The following is a 13,607-nucleotide window of genomic DNA, read 5'->3' on the forward strand; positions in this document are numbered from 1 at the left end:
ATATATTAGTCCTTAAGTGGTGAAGACGTAAGTAACCAAAAATAAATGAGCTGGAAGACATTAAGGACAATGGCAAAAAGGAAGAACAGGTCATAAAACACACAGTAACACAAACACCAATGATAAGCAAATGGCCTGTAAGCTCTTGTGTGTGTTTATTTGTTCATAAATGTTGTGTTTGTGGAATGCTTTGGTTTTGTCTTACGCATGATGTGTGCTTATATGATAGATACGGACCTAGATATATTCCACATTGTAGGGGGGAGAGGGGCACAACCTAACAGGGTTAGTTGTAACACACATGGTTTAAAACTTTCCACACATGCCAAGATGACGAAACTCAGTATATTTACTAGTTGCCATATCAACATTATTTAGAGAGAAAATTGCGCCAAAATTAAAAATTATTTGGAAGATTTTACTAACATTTATTTAACCATAGCAAAAGTAAATTTCTTACTTTATCTCTATTTTTTGTTTATTTAAAATAAGACAAATATTATATTATTTTAATCTTAAATCTGTTATTTAACAGTTGAGATAGTTCTTTAATGCTGATCTATGCTGAGTCGGGTTTAAATCCCAGTTGCGCAGGTGGTGCATGTTGTAACACTGCGTTACAATGAGCCCCTAGAACTATGCTATCATATACTTTTATGAATTATTTTGAGAAACCATGAGAAAAAGGTGAATAATGACTGAAAGTCAATGCTCAGAAATGATTAATTAGCATATTACTGTGTGTTTTTTAACTATGCTGTATAGCTGTATTTAGTTTGTTGTCAAACTCAAAAATTAGAATGTTTAATGATTATTATTATTTTTTTTAAACAGTAAATAATTGTATTTTGTTGACAAAATATTTTATTTTGTCTTGGATATGTTTCTGATTATATCAGGTAACATTTGAAGCTGTCCTTTGGTCATGTTACAATGTGCCCCACCTATGGGGCATGTTGTCACATTTCACTTCCATTCTTTCGGGGTAAATCAAGAAAAAAGTATACACTGTATTAATTAAACAAACTCACATAATTGTACTAGACATGTGTAAAATGAATGTGGGAAAAAATAAATCACACAAGTGGATTTACAATCAGCTGGTGTGTGGTGGCCGTTCTGGCGCAATATGGCTGCCGTCGCATCATCCAGGTGGATGCTGCATATTGGTGGTGGTTGAGGAGATTCCCCCTTCTATATGTAAAGCGCTTTGAGTGCCTAGAAAAGCGCTATATAAATGTAACAAATTAATTATTATAATTACACAAACTGAGAAAGTCTCTCCTGTCCACATTTAACGTTAGCTCATTGGTGTTTGGATTTCAGCGCCAGTTTAAGCAACACCTGTTTAAATTATGTGCATGCATGCACTTTAACATTTTGATGGAAGTCGGATTAAAACAACACATCGTCATATTACATTACATGTAAACGCATTATCTCGGCTGAAATCATATCCGTCCGACTTTTGTGATGTCGTTGTGCGTAGGCTATTCGAAAGACAGCGGTGATGCAATGAACTATCAGTTGTCTCATGTCCTAGCCTATATTTGAATAGACAGATGAAAACTGTAGTTCCATTAAAACTGCGCGTGTAAACGTAGCTAAGTAAAGATAATATTACCTTTATCGTAAATCGTAACCCCTACCACACATCTGTTGACATTATTTGATTTAAAACAAAACACGAATTAGCTAATATAGCCTAGCCTACTTCAGTGAACTTGTGTCATTTTCTTTGGTGTCATGTTTCACTATATTTGTGATTAAAATGTCTGGCTGTAACAAGATTAGGATAGTTAATGCATTCATAAAAGCCATGTCCCTTATAGCCTACTAAAACATTCCAGGATCAAAAAGCACAACATCACACACTATTGGTTAAGTCTCTAACATAATGGCAGGATGTCCTCCTCACTTCCCAGAATAGAGAAATCATCTTCATTGCTTGTTTTGTTGAAATTTCATTGATCACAGTCAGAGGAAGAACCCCTGCGACATAATCCAAACCCGCTCAAACAAAAACAAACACTGACAAGCTTTTACACCCTTATAGGCCTACCAAGAAATTAAGAGCTAGCTAGGCCTACAGTATTTTACTGAAGACCTCAAATACGCACTTAGACACGTTTCATTTACAAAATGGCCCTCAGATACAAAAGGCAAAACTGTACACACACCCTAAATGAGTTTAAAAGCTAAAGACAGTGCATTTTTCTGATATGGCATATGTGCACTATAAAGCAACACTGGGTCTTACCTGTGTGTGGAAATCTGTGCAGTTTAGTCTGTGAGAGTGATTTAAAACTTGCCAGACTGCAACCACTACATGGATGCACAGATACACACAACACACACCTCTCATGCATACCTGCCCCTCCTCCCTCCACACACACAACACCAAAAAAACAATCCAAATAATTAAAAAAAAGTAAGCATAGCTTACATTCACACACCTTTGAATTTATTTCCTTGATGTAAGATAGTAATGTCTGTGTGTGTGTGCGTGGGTTTTGTCTGCAGTCCAGCTTACAGTACGAATGTTCAGGGACACTGTGTTCTGAAACAATGACAAAGTGAGACAAATGGGGTGCACCAAAGACCGCCCAACCATTTAAGTTTAGACACAGGTAAAATTATGTTGGCTGGAACAGTATGCCTGCTGGAACAAATGTATTAATACATTATTTTTATCAACACAAAAAACTTACAATCACTGGCTAGAAAGTTTCTGTATTTTGTGGCTTATAAGCCCAAATTCAACCTCACAGAAAGAAAAGCGAATCTCAGCCGGTGGATTCTGGTTTTCATTCTCAGAGTTTCAAAAGTAGATATTGGATTAACAGTCACATATTCAATGTCTCAGTCAGATGTTAAATGAATAATAGCTAATATATAAAATATATAGATGGGTCTAGTGAGCCACAACATTTGAGATTTTAGAGGTTTAAGCGTGAAAACTGTCCTACATGTAGCAGTTTCAAACTTTAAGTGCACTATAGTAGGTTTGTGTGAGGATCACCAATTCAGTGCTATAGGACACAATGGTGATGAAACGTTATCTCTGTATATCTTTGAGATCTGTACCTGAAACCTTTGCACCAAACGGTCCAGATTCTTAACTATTATGCAACACCCTGTTTTTTTTTAAAACAATCTGTCTAAAAAACATCCTGTGCGCTCATACTGCACTCAATTTCTTATTAGTTTCCAGCCTGTTTCACTGCTTTCAGACATACGAGATCTCATTACGTCTCAAAAGTGCATCGGTTTGGTTAGAAGGAGCTTGATATAAAACATGTTTCATCCATATAACTTAATCAACTAAAAAGTTCCAAAATCTTGTCTTTATAAAGAAGCTGAAACTGAAATAAGTACTGACAGGAGAACATTGCATCAATAGAGCAAATGGCAAGTAACTGAGATAACAACAGGATTCCTGAAATGCAAAATGGAGTGTGAGAAAAAAACATTCGAGGAAATGTGTGCAGCAAGTGTCTACATGGAATGACAGACTTCAGAAAACTAAACTAATCAAGTACAATATGAGAAATATGTTACTACACATCACTACCAAAACTCAGAGAGACAGAAGGAATACTATCACTAAATGCTAAGCAGGTTCTTCCAGATTCCTTCCAGAAGAACTGTTGCTGGAAAAGTATGTTTATCACATGACTTGAAAGGTATTTTGATCTGCATCTGTTCTAGTCTGTTAACTCAAGCATCTACTCTTAAAGAGTTAGTTCACCTAAAAATATAATAAATACAAAAAAATAATGTCATGTATTCCTCACCCTCATGCCGTTCCACACCCGTAAGACCTTCGTTCATCTTCGGAACACAAATTAAGATATTTTTGTTGAAGGCCTGCATAGCCAGCAATGACATTTCCTCTCTCAAGATCCATTAATGTACTAAAAATATATTTAAATCAGTTCATGTGAGTACAGTGGTTCAATATTAATATTATAAAACGACGAGAATATTTTTGGTGCGCCAAAAAAACAAAATAACGACTTATATAGTGATGGCGATTTCAAAACACTGCATCATGAAGCTTCGGAGCGTTATGAATCATCGTGTTGAATCATGATTCGGATCGTGTGTCAAACCGCCAAACTGCTGAAATCACTCGACTTTGCCGCTCCGAACCGCTGATTCAATACACTGATTCAATACACTGATTCATAACGCTCCGAAGCGTTTTTTTTTTTTATCGTCGCTTTATAATATTAATATTGAACCACTGTACTCACATGAACTTGAGAGAGGAAATGTCATTGCTGGCTATGCAGGCCTCACTGAGCCATCGGATTTCAACAAAAATATCTTAATTTGCGTTCCGAAGATGAACGAAGGTCTTACAGGTGTGGAATGGCATGAGGTTGAGTAATAAACTACATTATTTTCATTTTTGGGTGAACTAACCCTTTAAGATAAGTGACACAAGCCATTGCGACAGCAGGCAAAACAAAACAGTAGGGTATAGATAGATAGATAGACAGACAGACAGACAGACAGATAAAAAACAGTGATGTTATTACTTTGTTATTAATTACACCATTTATTGTATTATAATATAATTATAATTCAATTTGCAATGATTTATAATTTAAACAGCTCATGTTACATTACTGTGACTTTTTATATTACAGCTTAAAGATAGAAGTTTGGTCTGTCTGGCAGATCATCCATATATTGAAAGACACGTCTAACACTGTCTAACGTTTGAGTGCTATTTAGAACTCTGATATTACCAGTTATCAAAATATTAAGACTGTACAGCTGTATTAAAAAAAAAAAAATGTTGTGCAGGAAAATTGGCATGTTCCCCATCCTAGATAGAGCAACACAAGAATAATATTGGGCTATATTTCAACATATTATTATGTAAGCAAATGTAATTTGTAGATCACAACCCCTGCATAATTAGAAACAAGGTAAAACGACATTATCTAATCATCCAACAGCGTCATCTGAACTGATCCTCCTGAACAAGAGGCAGGCCATGGAAAAGCACCTGACTGACGCTGACTGCTAACTTAGTCCTCTGTAGATTGTAATGATAGCATGTATAGCTTCACTCGATTTCACTCCGGGCTGCTCTGCTGCTCAAGAATCTCCATAGGCACGGTTTCTTTGAAGTCGCTCAGTTTCCTGGAGAAGGAAGACAGTCTTGTGCTGATAGAATCTCTTTTCTGTGTCAGCATATCCCCGTAAACCTGCCACAGCTTCTCTCGGAAGTGATTTCCCACAAAACAATACAGGAAAGGGTTTATGGCAGAGTTGGAAAAGCCGAGGCAGAGGAAGAATGGCAGGAGTTTATTGATTCCTTGGAGCACCCAACAATCCCACTCCACCCCAAGCTCTCTCAGAGCTCCGAGGAACGCCAGCACGTGGAATGGGAACCAGCAAAAGAAAAACGCCAATACCACTGCGGCCACCAAGCGCAACACGTGGACCAATCGGCCAGAGTCTTGCTCCAGGTAGTTCGGGGTGGCCAACAGGTGCACGGCGATCCGGCTGTAGCAGGTTGCTATGACAACAAACGGCAAGAAGAATCCAAGGATGTTCTTCGCAAGAGTTAGCCCAGTTTGCCACAAGGAGCTGGGGTAATGAATGACACAAGCCGTGACATTGTAACTGGGAAGAGGGTGTATGTCACGGAACACAACTGTTGGCAGCGTGGTCAGAGCCGCAACGACCCAAATGATGCCGCTGACACATCTGGCCTGGCTTATGCTCCTACTGCTCTGAGAGTGCAGGGGGTAGACGATGGCGTGATATCGATCCACACTCATACAGGTGATGAAAAATATACTAGCATAGACGTTTATAGTGACCAGACCCCCACACAGCTTGCACATAACCTTCCCAAAAACCCAGTTGTAATCCAGCGAATAATACACAGCCCAGAATGGCAAAGAGCTCAAGAACAGCAAGTCCGACATGGCTAGATTCATCAGATACGTGTTGGCTACAGTCCTTCGGCCTGAACTGTGATACAGCACGCACAACACCAGCATGTTGCCAAGAAAACCCAGCAAGAAGATGAGGCTGTAGAAGGCGGGGATCACTTTCTTCTGCGAAGTTGAGGAGGACATGTAGTCACATGAATTTGTCATATTTTGTTGCAGCAATGGCACACTGGGTGAAGTCAGGTTATGGGTCGAGTCTGTCTCCATGGCGTCACCGAATCATTCAATGATTCTGAATTTCTGTAGAAGAAAGAACAAGTTTCATGCAGTTCAAGTTCTTAAAAAGCAGACATGATGAAACATGTTATTGTAGCCTTGTGATAAAATGCCACATCATTTATCTTAAACCTTCACTAAAACGTTTTGCCGATCCCCTACACAAGATTGTGAAACTCCTGAACGTTTTGCCCAAAAGCAAAGAAAAAGTCATAAAACGGCTATAAATCACAGGCTGAATTTCACAGGTTGCCAGAAGAAATAAAAAATGACTAGATAAAAGTGAGTAAAATGTCTCTAGTGAGCTAAAACAGTGTGCGTGACTATATCCGTAAAAATGTTCAAATCCTTCACGGACATAGAAAACACATTTGAATCCTATTTAAAGCACTTGTCCCACGGTTGTTGACAGTCTCATTGTCTGCCTGTTACATTATTAGAGCTATAAAACAGAGAGAAAAAGATCCCACCACATACTGACCATCGACAGTCCCCTGGGACTGATGTTGCAGCATCCTCTCCTCTACATCTTGTCAGTGTGAGAAAGAGAATCTGAAAACGTGAGAAAGCGAGTGTGTGAATGTGTGTAACCATAGCTCTGGTGAGTTTGGGTCCAGCGCAGATGTGTTTTATAGCTCTCAGTAGGCTGCTCACAATACATCTGGTTACCGTTAACATAGGCGGGGGGCACATGAAGATATTTGATTGGCTAGGAAATCAGATGTGGAGTTGGGGGGGGGGGGGGGGGGGGGGGGGGGGGGGTACGAACGAGATTCAGTCCTGTTCCCCAGTATATACTGTATAACACAAAGAAGGTGCCCAGTCATTCTTTTCATATTTTTCCAATGAGTTCAGCCGTATGCATAATTGCACAACATATAATCACACCGGCCCTAAAAAATATCAGACTAAGTAACATAAGATCAAATCCTCTATCAACTGCTAACATATTTACCAGCTATTTTTTATTAAAATGTATGATTTAATCTAAAAATGTAAATAAATGATTACTTTTTAGTATGCCTGTTATAGGATATACAAAGTGAAGTTTCTCATCATTTATATCCGCTCACCACTGTCATGATAATTCATTTATGAAGATTAACACACTCTGAGCCCCTAAATAATGTTCACAGCTGTTGAAAATAATCCCAGTCATATTTCAAATCTTGCACATGTTCTTAATCAAAATGTGACGCCTGTCAAGCTCACCCACTATTTCTGTTTAGGTCACTGGAAAGCTTGTAGTTATCTAATATAATACATAAATTTAAAAAAAAAAAAATTCAGACACAGCAATGATTTAACCACTCAAACGGTCTAAACGATTTCCCGATAAATTTGGTTCATATTACGTCAATAGCTTTAGAAGAACTTTAAAGTCCAGATTTGCCAAGATTGAATTTTCTCTTGTGTCAGCGAACTGTCTGGAAGTGTGTATTGTGCATTTATACATGCAATCTGATTTCCTAATTTCTAATACATTAAAGGAAACATAAGGAAATAAAGTGACTCCTGTGGAGCCACTGTGCAAAACATGTAACAAGATAAATACTTTAGACTGCACTGACATCATATTGTTTTCATTTTTGATAGTTTTTAGGCTTTTTTACTGGAATTATGAAAGAGATAATGAGATGAATACGATTATAATATCTGACATGATCATAATAGCAATAGCCCCTAGGAGATGCATCCCGCTGGCTAATGCATCTCCTTACATATTTTTCAGATATACTTACTGTACTTCTAATTTTACATTCAGGATCTTAAGAAGTTACCTTGAGGTAACTTAGTCATTTTGATTTTATTTCAATGTACAAAACTCAGGCAAAAATGACCACAGCACTCTGCAGCTTAACATACCTTTCAGTTTCCGGTTTAAAGTTAGAGAAGTCTTCAGTCCCTCCGAGGTGTCGATAAACTCCTGGCACGCGCCTCACGCTGAAAAACGAGCCAAAGAAAGCTTGCTTAGCCCCCAGCAGACTTTTCCATTTTGGAAGAGTCGATTCTCTGCGTGTGTAAGTATATGAGGGAGTAAACAGCCAACCAGATGTAGGACTTGTTCAAATATTTTTTTACATCCAGAATTTGTCCACTGGGAAAAGGAGGGTGGAGAAGGATGTTGTAGGGGGAGAGAGAGGTTTTTTTTTCCTTTTGGTAAATGCCTGCATTCATTTTAAATGCATCTGTCCAGCAACTCTGTGTGAACACTTAAGTAAAAGAGAGAGAGAGAGAGAGAGAGAGAGAGAGAGAGAGAGAGAGAGAGAGAGAGAGAGAGAGAGAGAGAGAGAGAGAGAGAGAGAGAGAGAGAGAGAGAGAGAGAGAGAGAGAGAGAGAGAGAGAGAGAGAAGACTGCAAACATAACCAGGAAGAAACACTCCAGCATTACAAATCTAATGACCTAAAAAATGAAAGACAGATGTGCCACGCTAGTGTTTATTGTGTAGTGTTTATATGTGCTTCACTAATGTTTCATCATCTGTCGTAGAGAATGAACCTGCAAATGTCTGCACATCTATCTGTCTCTTCTAATGTAAATTTCCTGCATTCCTGCTAATGAAAATGCTGGTCACTGGTCTCACGCGAGTTTTGGGGTTCTTTTAAGTAAAATCATGTCCTCACTTTTACCCAGAGTGTGAAACTAGATAAGCTTCTTAAAACACAGGAAATTGAGAGACGTCAGAGGCTCCCCATTCACTCTGGACTCTAGTTACTGTGACGACGACCCTGTGAGAGACCCCTCAGAGGTCACGGGCAGATGTGTTCTAACAACCTCATAATGAAGCAGATAATGATGTCTCAAACGAGGAGGGCTAAGATTACCGGAATGGCCAATTACAGATGACATTACACAGAAGCGTGCGTGTGTTTACAAATGAGTATTTCCTATTTTCTTCCAAACAACTGAAAGAACAGAACATACTGTTTCTTCTACTGTCATACATGCTTTTGAGATACTCAGAGGCTGTCAAACTCAGCGACTGTAAACATTTTCTTTAATAAAACTTTGATCAAAAGAAAACAATGTTGCAACCAAGGGGCTTTTTTGGTGGGGTTGCATGTTCAGAGCTGCTGTTGAAGTGTGTCTCCTCGAACTACTGGCTCATATTCAGCTTTTGTTTTAGAGAAACACTAGAACTAGGCAGCGATTGATTCGAAAGGGACTCTGGAATGCTGCTGTTGCCAGTGGACTCTAGATTCCAGCTGAGTTGATTCGGTTGGTCTGGACATACTGAGCATTGCTACATCTATAACTTAACATAATTGAAGTATGAAGGGGAAACATTGTACAGCTGTGGCTACTTAAAATGGCAACTTTTAACAGTAGAAGCGTAACTCAAGTAACTGGCATCACAGACAAGCCAGCAGCTGTTTAAATGGACTTTGAATTACATACACCTTTGATTTATGTCTAAAGCTGCACAAACATTGGCCAATTAAACACCCCTTCTGACATTCATCATTGGGCACACGGTAGCTTTCGTTCAATTTTTAGACTTCACTCATCCATGGTCTGAAATTTATATTGATCAGCAAGAGGATTAATATTAAAACACCATTTGACAAAGTTCAATGTGTCATGGTTTGTTTGTTGGTGAATAAATGCTTTTAGAAGTGCTGTTATTGTGAGAGTTAGCGTGACAACCAGTGTGTCTGACCTCAGAGAGGGCACTTATTCAAATTCATATCCATCCTCAGTCACTGAAAAATGTCCCTCTTCTCAAACACTTTCTTCTGCCATCCATCAAGGGTCTGAGAGAGAGAGAGAGAGAGAGAGAGAGAGAGAGAGAGAGAGAGAGCGCAAATCTTCATCATTTAGTCATAAATGAATCTTAAGACAAACATGAGAAATTCTGTTTGAACACTCAGAACTGAGGGAAGGAAGGAAGGAAGGAAGGAAAGAAGGAGGGAAGGGAGAAAGGAAGGAGGGAGGGAAGAAGGGAAAGAAGGAAGAAAGGATGGAGGGAAGGGAGAAAGGAAGGAAGAAAGGAAATAAAGAAGGAAGGGAGGAAGGAAGGAAAGAAAGAAGGAATTGACGGAGAGAAGGAAGGAAGGAAGGAAGGAGGGAGGGAGGGAGAGAGGGAGGAAAGAAAAGAGGAAGGGAGGGAGAGAGGAAAGGAAGGAATGGAGTAAGGAAGGAAGGAAGGAAAGAAGGAAGGAAATGAAGGGAGGAAGGAAGGAGGGAGAGAGGGAGGGATGAAAGAAAAGAGGAAGGGAGGGAGAGAGGAAAGGAAGGAATGGAGTAAGGAAGGAAGGAAGGAAAGAAGGAAGGAAATGAAGGGAGGAAGGAAGGAATGGAGGGAGGGAGGAAAGGAGGAAAGGATGGAAGGATGGAAGGAAGGAAGGAAGGAAGGAAGGAACAAAGAAAAAAGTGTGTCTGAAAGTGAAAAAGAAAGCTCTGAAAGTGACATTTTGACGTGTTAGAAGAAATACAAACCCAAATCAAGAAAAGCTGAGATATTTTGCAATAAAATCAAGAATCTGTGATTTTTTCACTCTCTTTCAGTTTTATTTAACTGACAAAAGTATAAAGAAAAGATTTCCAAAGTTTTCACAGAACGACTTAATTGTATTTTGTAATAAACTAATTTTGATTGGCTTTGATTGGTTTGATGGCTGCACTCCAAAAATGTTGGGACAGACTCGAGGCATGTTTACTGTCACATCACCTTTCCTTTTAAATACACTTTTTAATAGTTTGGGAATTAAGGGATACTAATTGTTGCAGTTTTGCACGTGGATTTTGTTTTGCCCAATCTCGCTTGATACAAGACAGCTGCTCAACAGTCCTATTGGTCATCATTGTCTGATTCTCCTTTTCATGATGTGCCATACAGTTTTAATAGAGACAGATTCCCATTTCTCTGGATTCCCTGAATCTTTTCACAGTATTATGTGTGGTAGATGGTAGATATTTGGCATAAAGTGATGAGTCATGACCCATCTTTGCTAGCAAAGACTGAGATACTCCTTTTAAACCCAATCAAGATACTCTCACCTATTACCAATTCATCTGCTTATTGTGGACTGTTTCCAAATAGTTTAACTCTGATATTCTATAAGATTTGCACTGTTATTTTGCCTCTGTCCCAACTTTTTTGGAGTGTGTAGCAGCCATCAAAATCAAACTGCGTTTATATTTACAAAATACAATTAAGTTGTTCATTGAAACCATTGGAAATCTTTCCTTTGTACATTTGTCAGCTAAATAAAGTTGAAAGAGAATGAACAAGTCACAGATTCTTGATTTTATTGCATTTTACAAAATGTCCTAACTTTTCATGATTTGGGGTTGTACTAAATTCCTTGTTTTTCCTTGATTTGGTTTAAATGAAGGTCATATGCAGTGCAGTTAGCCATGTGTCAGCAACGATTACTTCAGAGCAACAGATGTAAATGACTTTGTTCTTACTGAGAAATGGTTTTATGTGACCATTGGGAAAGGGAACATTATTGTAAATGATCACAAATGGCACACGTTATACAGAGATGATTTTGACTGAATAGAAGAACTTTTCTGTGTCTTTTATTCGCTTCACTCTGATCTTTAGCTGAAAGGATTACATGCATGCCACACAATACAAAGACAAATACAATTACTGCGCTGTAGTTCTTTCTGTTTGGCAAATTCTCAATATCTTCAGATGTCCTTTTAATTTATTTGAAGAATCTTTCAAGAGGATTTCATATATAATGAAATATATTCCTTATGACAGGAAATGCAGCTCTGCCATGATATATTTTGTTGTACAGTTTGTACAACCTTTTATCTGGTGGCTAGCTATGTTTCTTTTGGCCACGCTCATTTATATTGCTAGGTTGTCCTCGCTGAGTCTGGTGGTTCTCAGTTTTCTGCTGATCACAGTGGATAAGTACTTCACAATGTCCTGTCATTTTAGAATTTACTTTGTTTGGGTTTACTAACAGGTAAACCATGTTTATTTGTGTTTCAGTTTGATTTTGTCTGATTATGTTCACATGGTTATTCTGTCTCAGGTTTTAGTCTATGTGAGACAATGGATGTTATGTTAATGGAAATTCAGGGGTCTGGTTATCACAAGGCTTTGCTTTAACAGGGAGCATTATGATTTTGTGTCATGGCTTATGGGATATGTATGGCACATCTGGACCTCTGAAATCAGACACTGAGTCATGCTGTGTAGATTTTGACGAAATTAAACTCCAAAATATGGGATCACCCTTGCAGTGGCTTGTCCATCTAAAAATGTTCAAAAACAAAACTCTTGACTCATCAATTTAATATATTTATTTAACCAGGTAAGTCAGTTGAGAACAAGTTCTCATTTACAATGACGACCTGGCCAAGAGGCAGCATAAGATATAAATTTGCAATATTGGATTGCAATTAATGAAAACCAGTGAGTGTGACACCATAGTTTGTTGCAACCCGTTCGTTTTCTATAGGAATTGTGGGTAACACTTTATTTTTGGGTTCAATTCTTATTAGCATGCATATCACAGCTGTTTATTAGTACTTATAAAGTACATATTAATGCCTTATTCTGCATGACCATATTCTACATCCCTTAATCCTACCCAATACCTAAACTTAAACGCTACAAAAACTGCCTTTTTTCGAACCGCACCAGTGTTCGCTTGGAAGCGGACCAAGTGTGAACGCTCCTCCAGATAATTACACATGCACACATCATATTGAGCTGAGAAAGGGCAGTTTTCTCAGGCACGAAAAACCACGAAAAACCACGAAAACCCCCGCTAAATGCTCATAAAATGATTATTTTATAAACAGTATGATTTGACAATGTCAACTCATTTTAGTGAGCCAGTGAAGCTTATTAAACGTGAAAACACATTTTGGCTTAATGAAATGAGCAATGGGTTTAAATCTGGCTTAAGTGAGAAGGTTGGAGTTTTTTGTAATGAAAATACAAATTTTAAAATGCAAAATAAAACATATACTTCGACATAATAAAAAGTTAACCTAAAAAACAATCAAATGACTGCAATCACAGTACTAAAAATTACATCTGAAAAATAAAAAATAATAATAATAATTCAAATAATAAACGAAATCTCAAAATAAATGTCTGTTATGCTACTTCAATTCTTAATTTACTAGTCAAAGACTGTTAAGTGGGCTGAGAATATACAGGATATACAAAATCCAGGATACGGGACATTCAATATACAGGATATGTATATTCGAAACAAAATACTCAAAATCCCAAGCTGTTTCTTCTCCCTGATGGACAATGAAATGTGTGTGAGAACATTTGTAACTCAAATATAACCACCCTGTTTTGTTCAGTCATACAGCACTATATGAAACCTCTAAAAGCCCTCAGGTAAATTTTACAACTCCACAATGTCATGATTCAGCACAACCAGATCATAATAAGTAGCTTGTCCAATGTGTCTATACTA

The 13,607-nt window shown here is 38.1% G+C and overlaps 1 protein-coding gene across 3 annotated transcripts; it reads right to left on the minus strand.

Annotated features, from left to right (window-relative positions):
- Nucleotides 1–4,545: 4,545 nt before the first annotated feature.
- agtr2 (angiotensin II receptor, type 2) lies at nucleotides 4,546–8,422 on the minus strand. 3 transcript variants are annotated; one of them, XM_079815703.1, is made up of 3 exons: nucleotides 8,064–8,422; nucleotides 6,679–6,749; nucleotides 4,546–6,221 (listed from the first exon to the last, which is right to left on the minus strand). In XM_079815703.1, the coding sequence occupies exon 3, from the start codon at nucleotides 6,186–6,188 to the stop codon at nucleotides 5,094–5,096; it is 1,095 nt and encodes a 364-aa protein (XP_079671829.1). In that variant the 5' UTR covers nucleotides 6,189–6,221; nucleotides 6,679–6,749; nucleotides 8,064–8,422; the 3' UTR covers nucleotides 4,546–5,093. The 3 variants fall into 3 exon arrangements, with proteins under 3 accessions (XP_079671829.1, XP_079671831.1, XP_079671830.1); XM_079815705.1 differs by lacking the exon at nucleotides 6,679–6,749 and having other exon boundaries at nucleotides 8,064–8,384; XM_079815704.1 differs by lacking the exon at nucleotides 8,064–8,422 and having other exon boundaries at nucleotides 4,557–6,221; nucleotides 6,679–6,779.
- Nucleotides 8,423–13,607: the final 5,185 nt, after the last annotated feature.

The sequence above is a fragment of the Gobio gobio genome, assembly GCF_949357685.1.
Source record: "Gobio gobio genome assembly, chromosome: 4".
NCBI lineage: Eukaryota > Metazoa > Chordata > Actinopteri > Cypriniformes > Gobionidae > Gobio > Gobio gobio.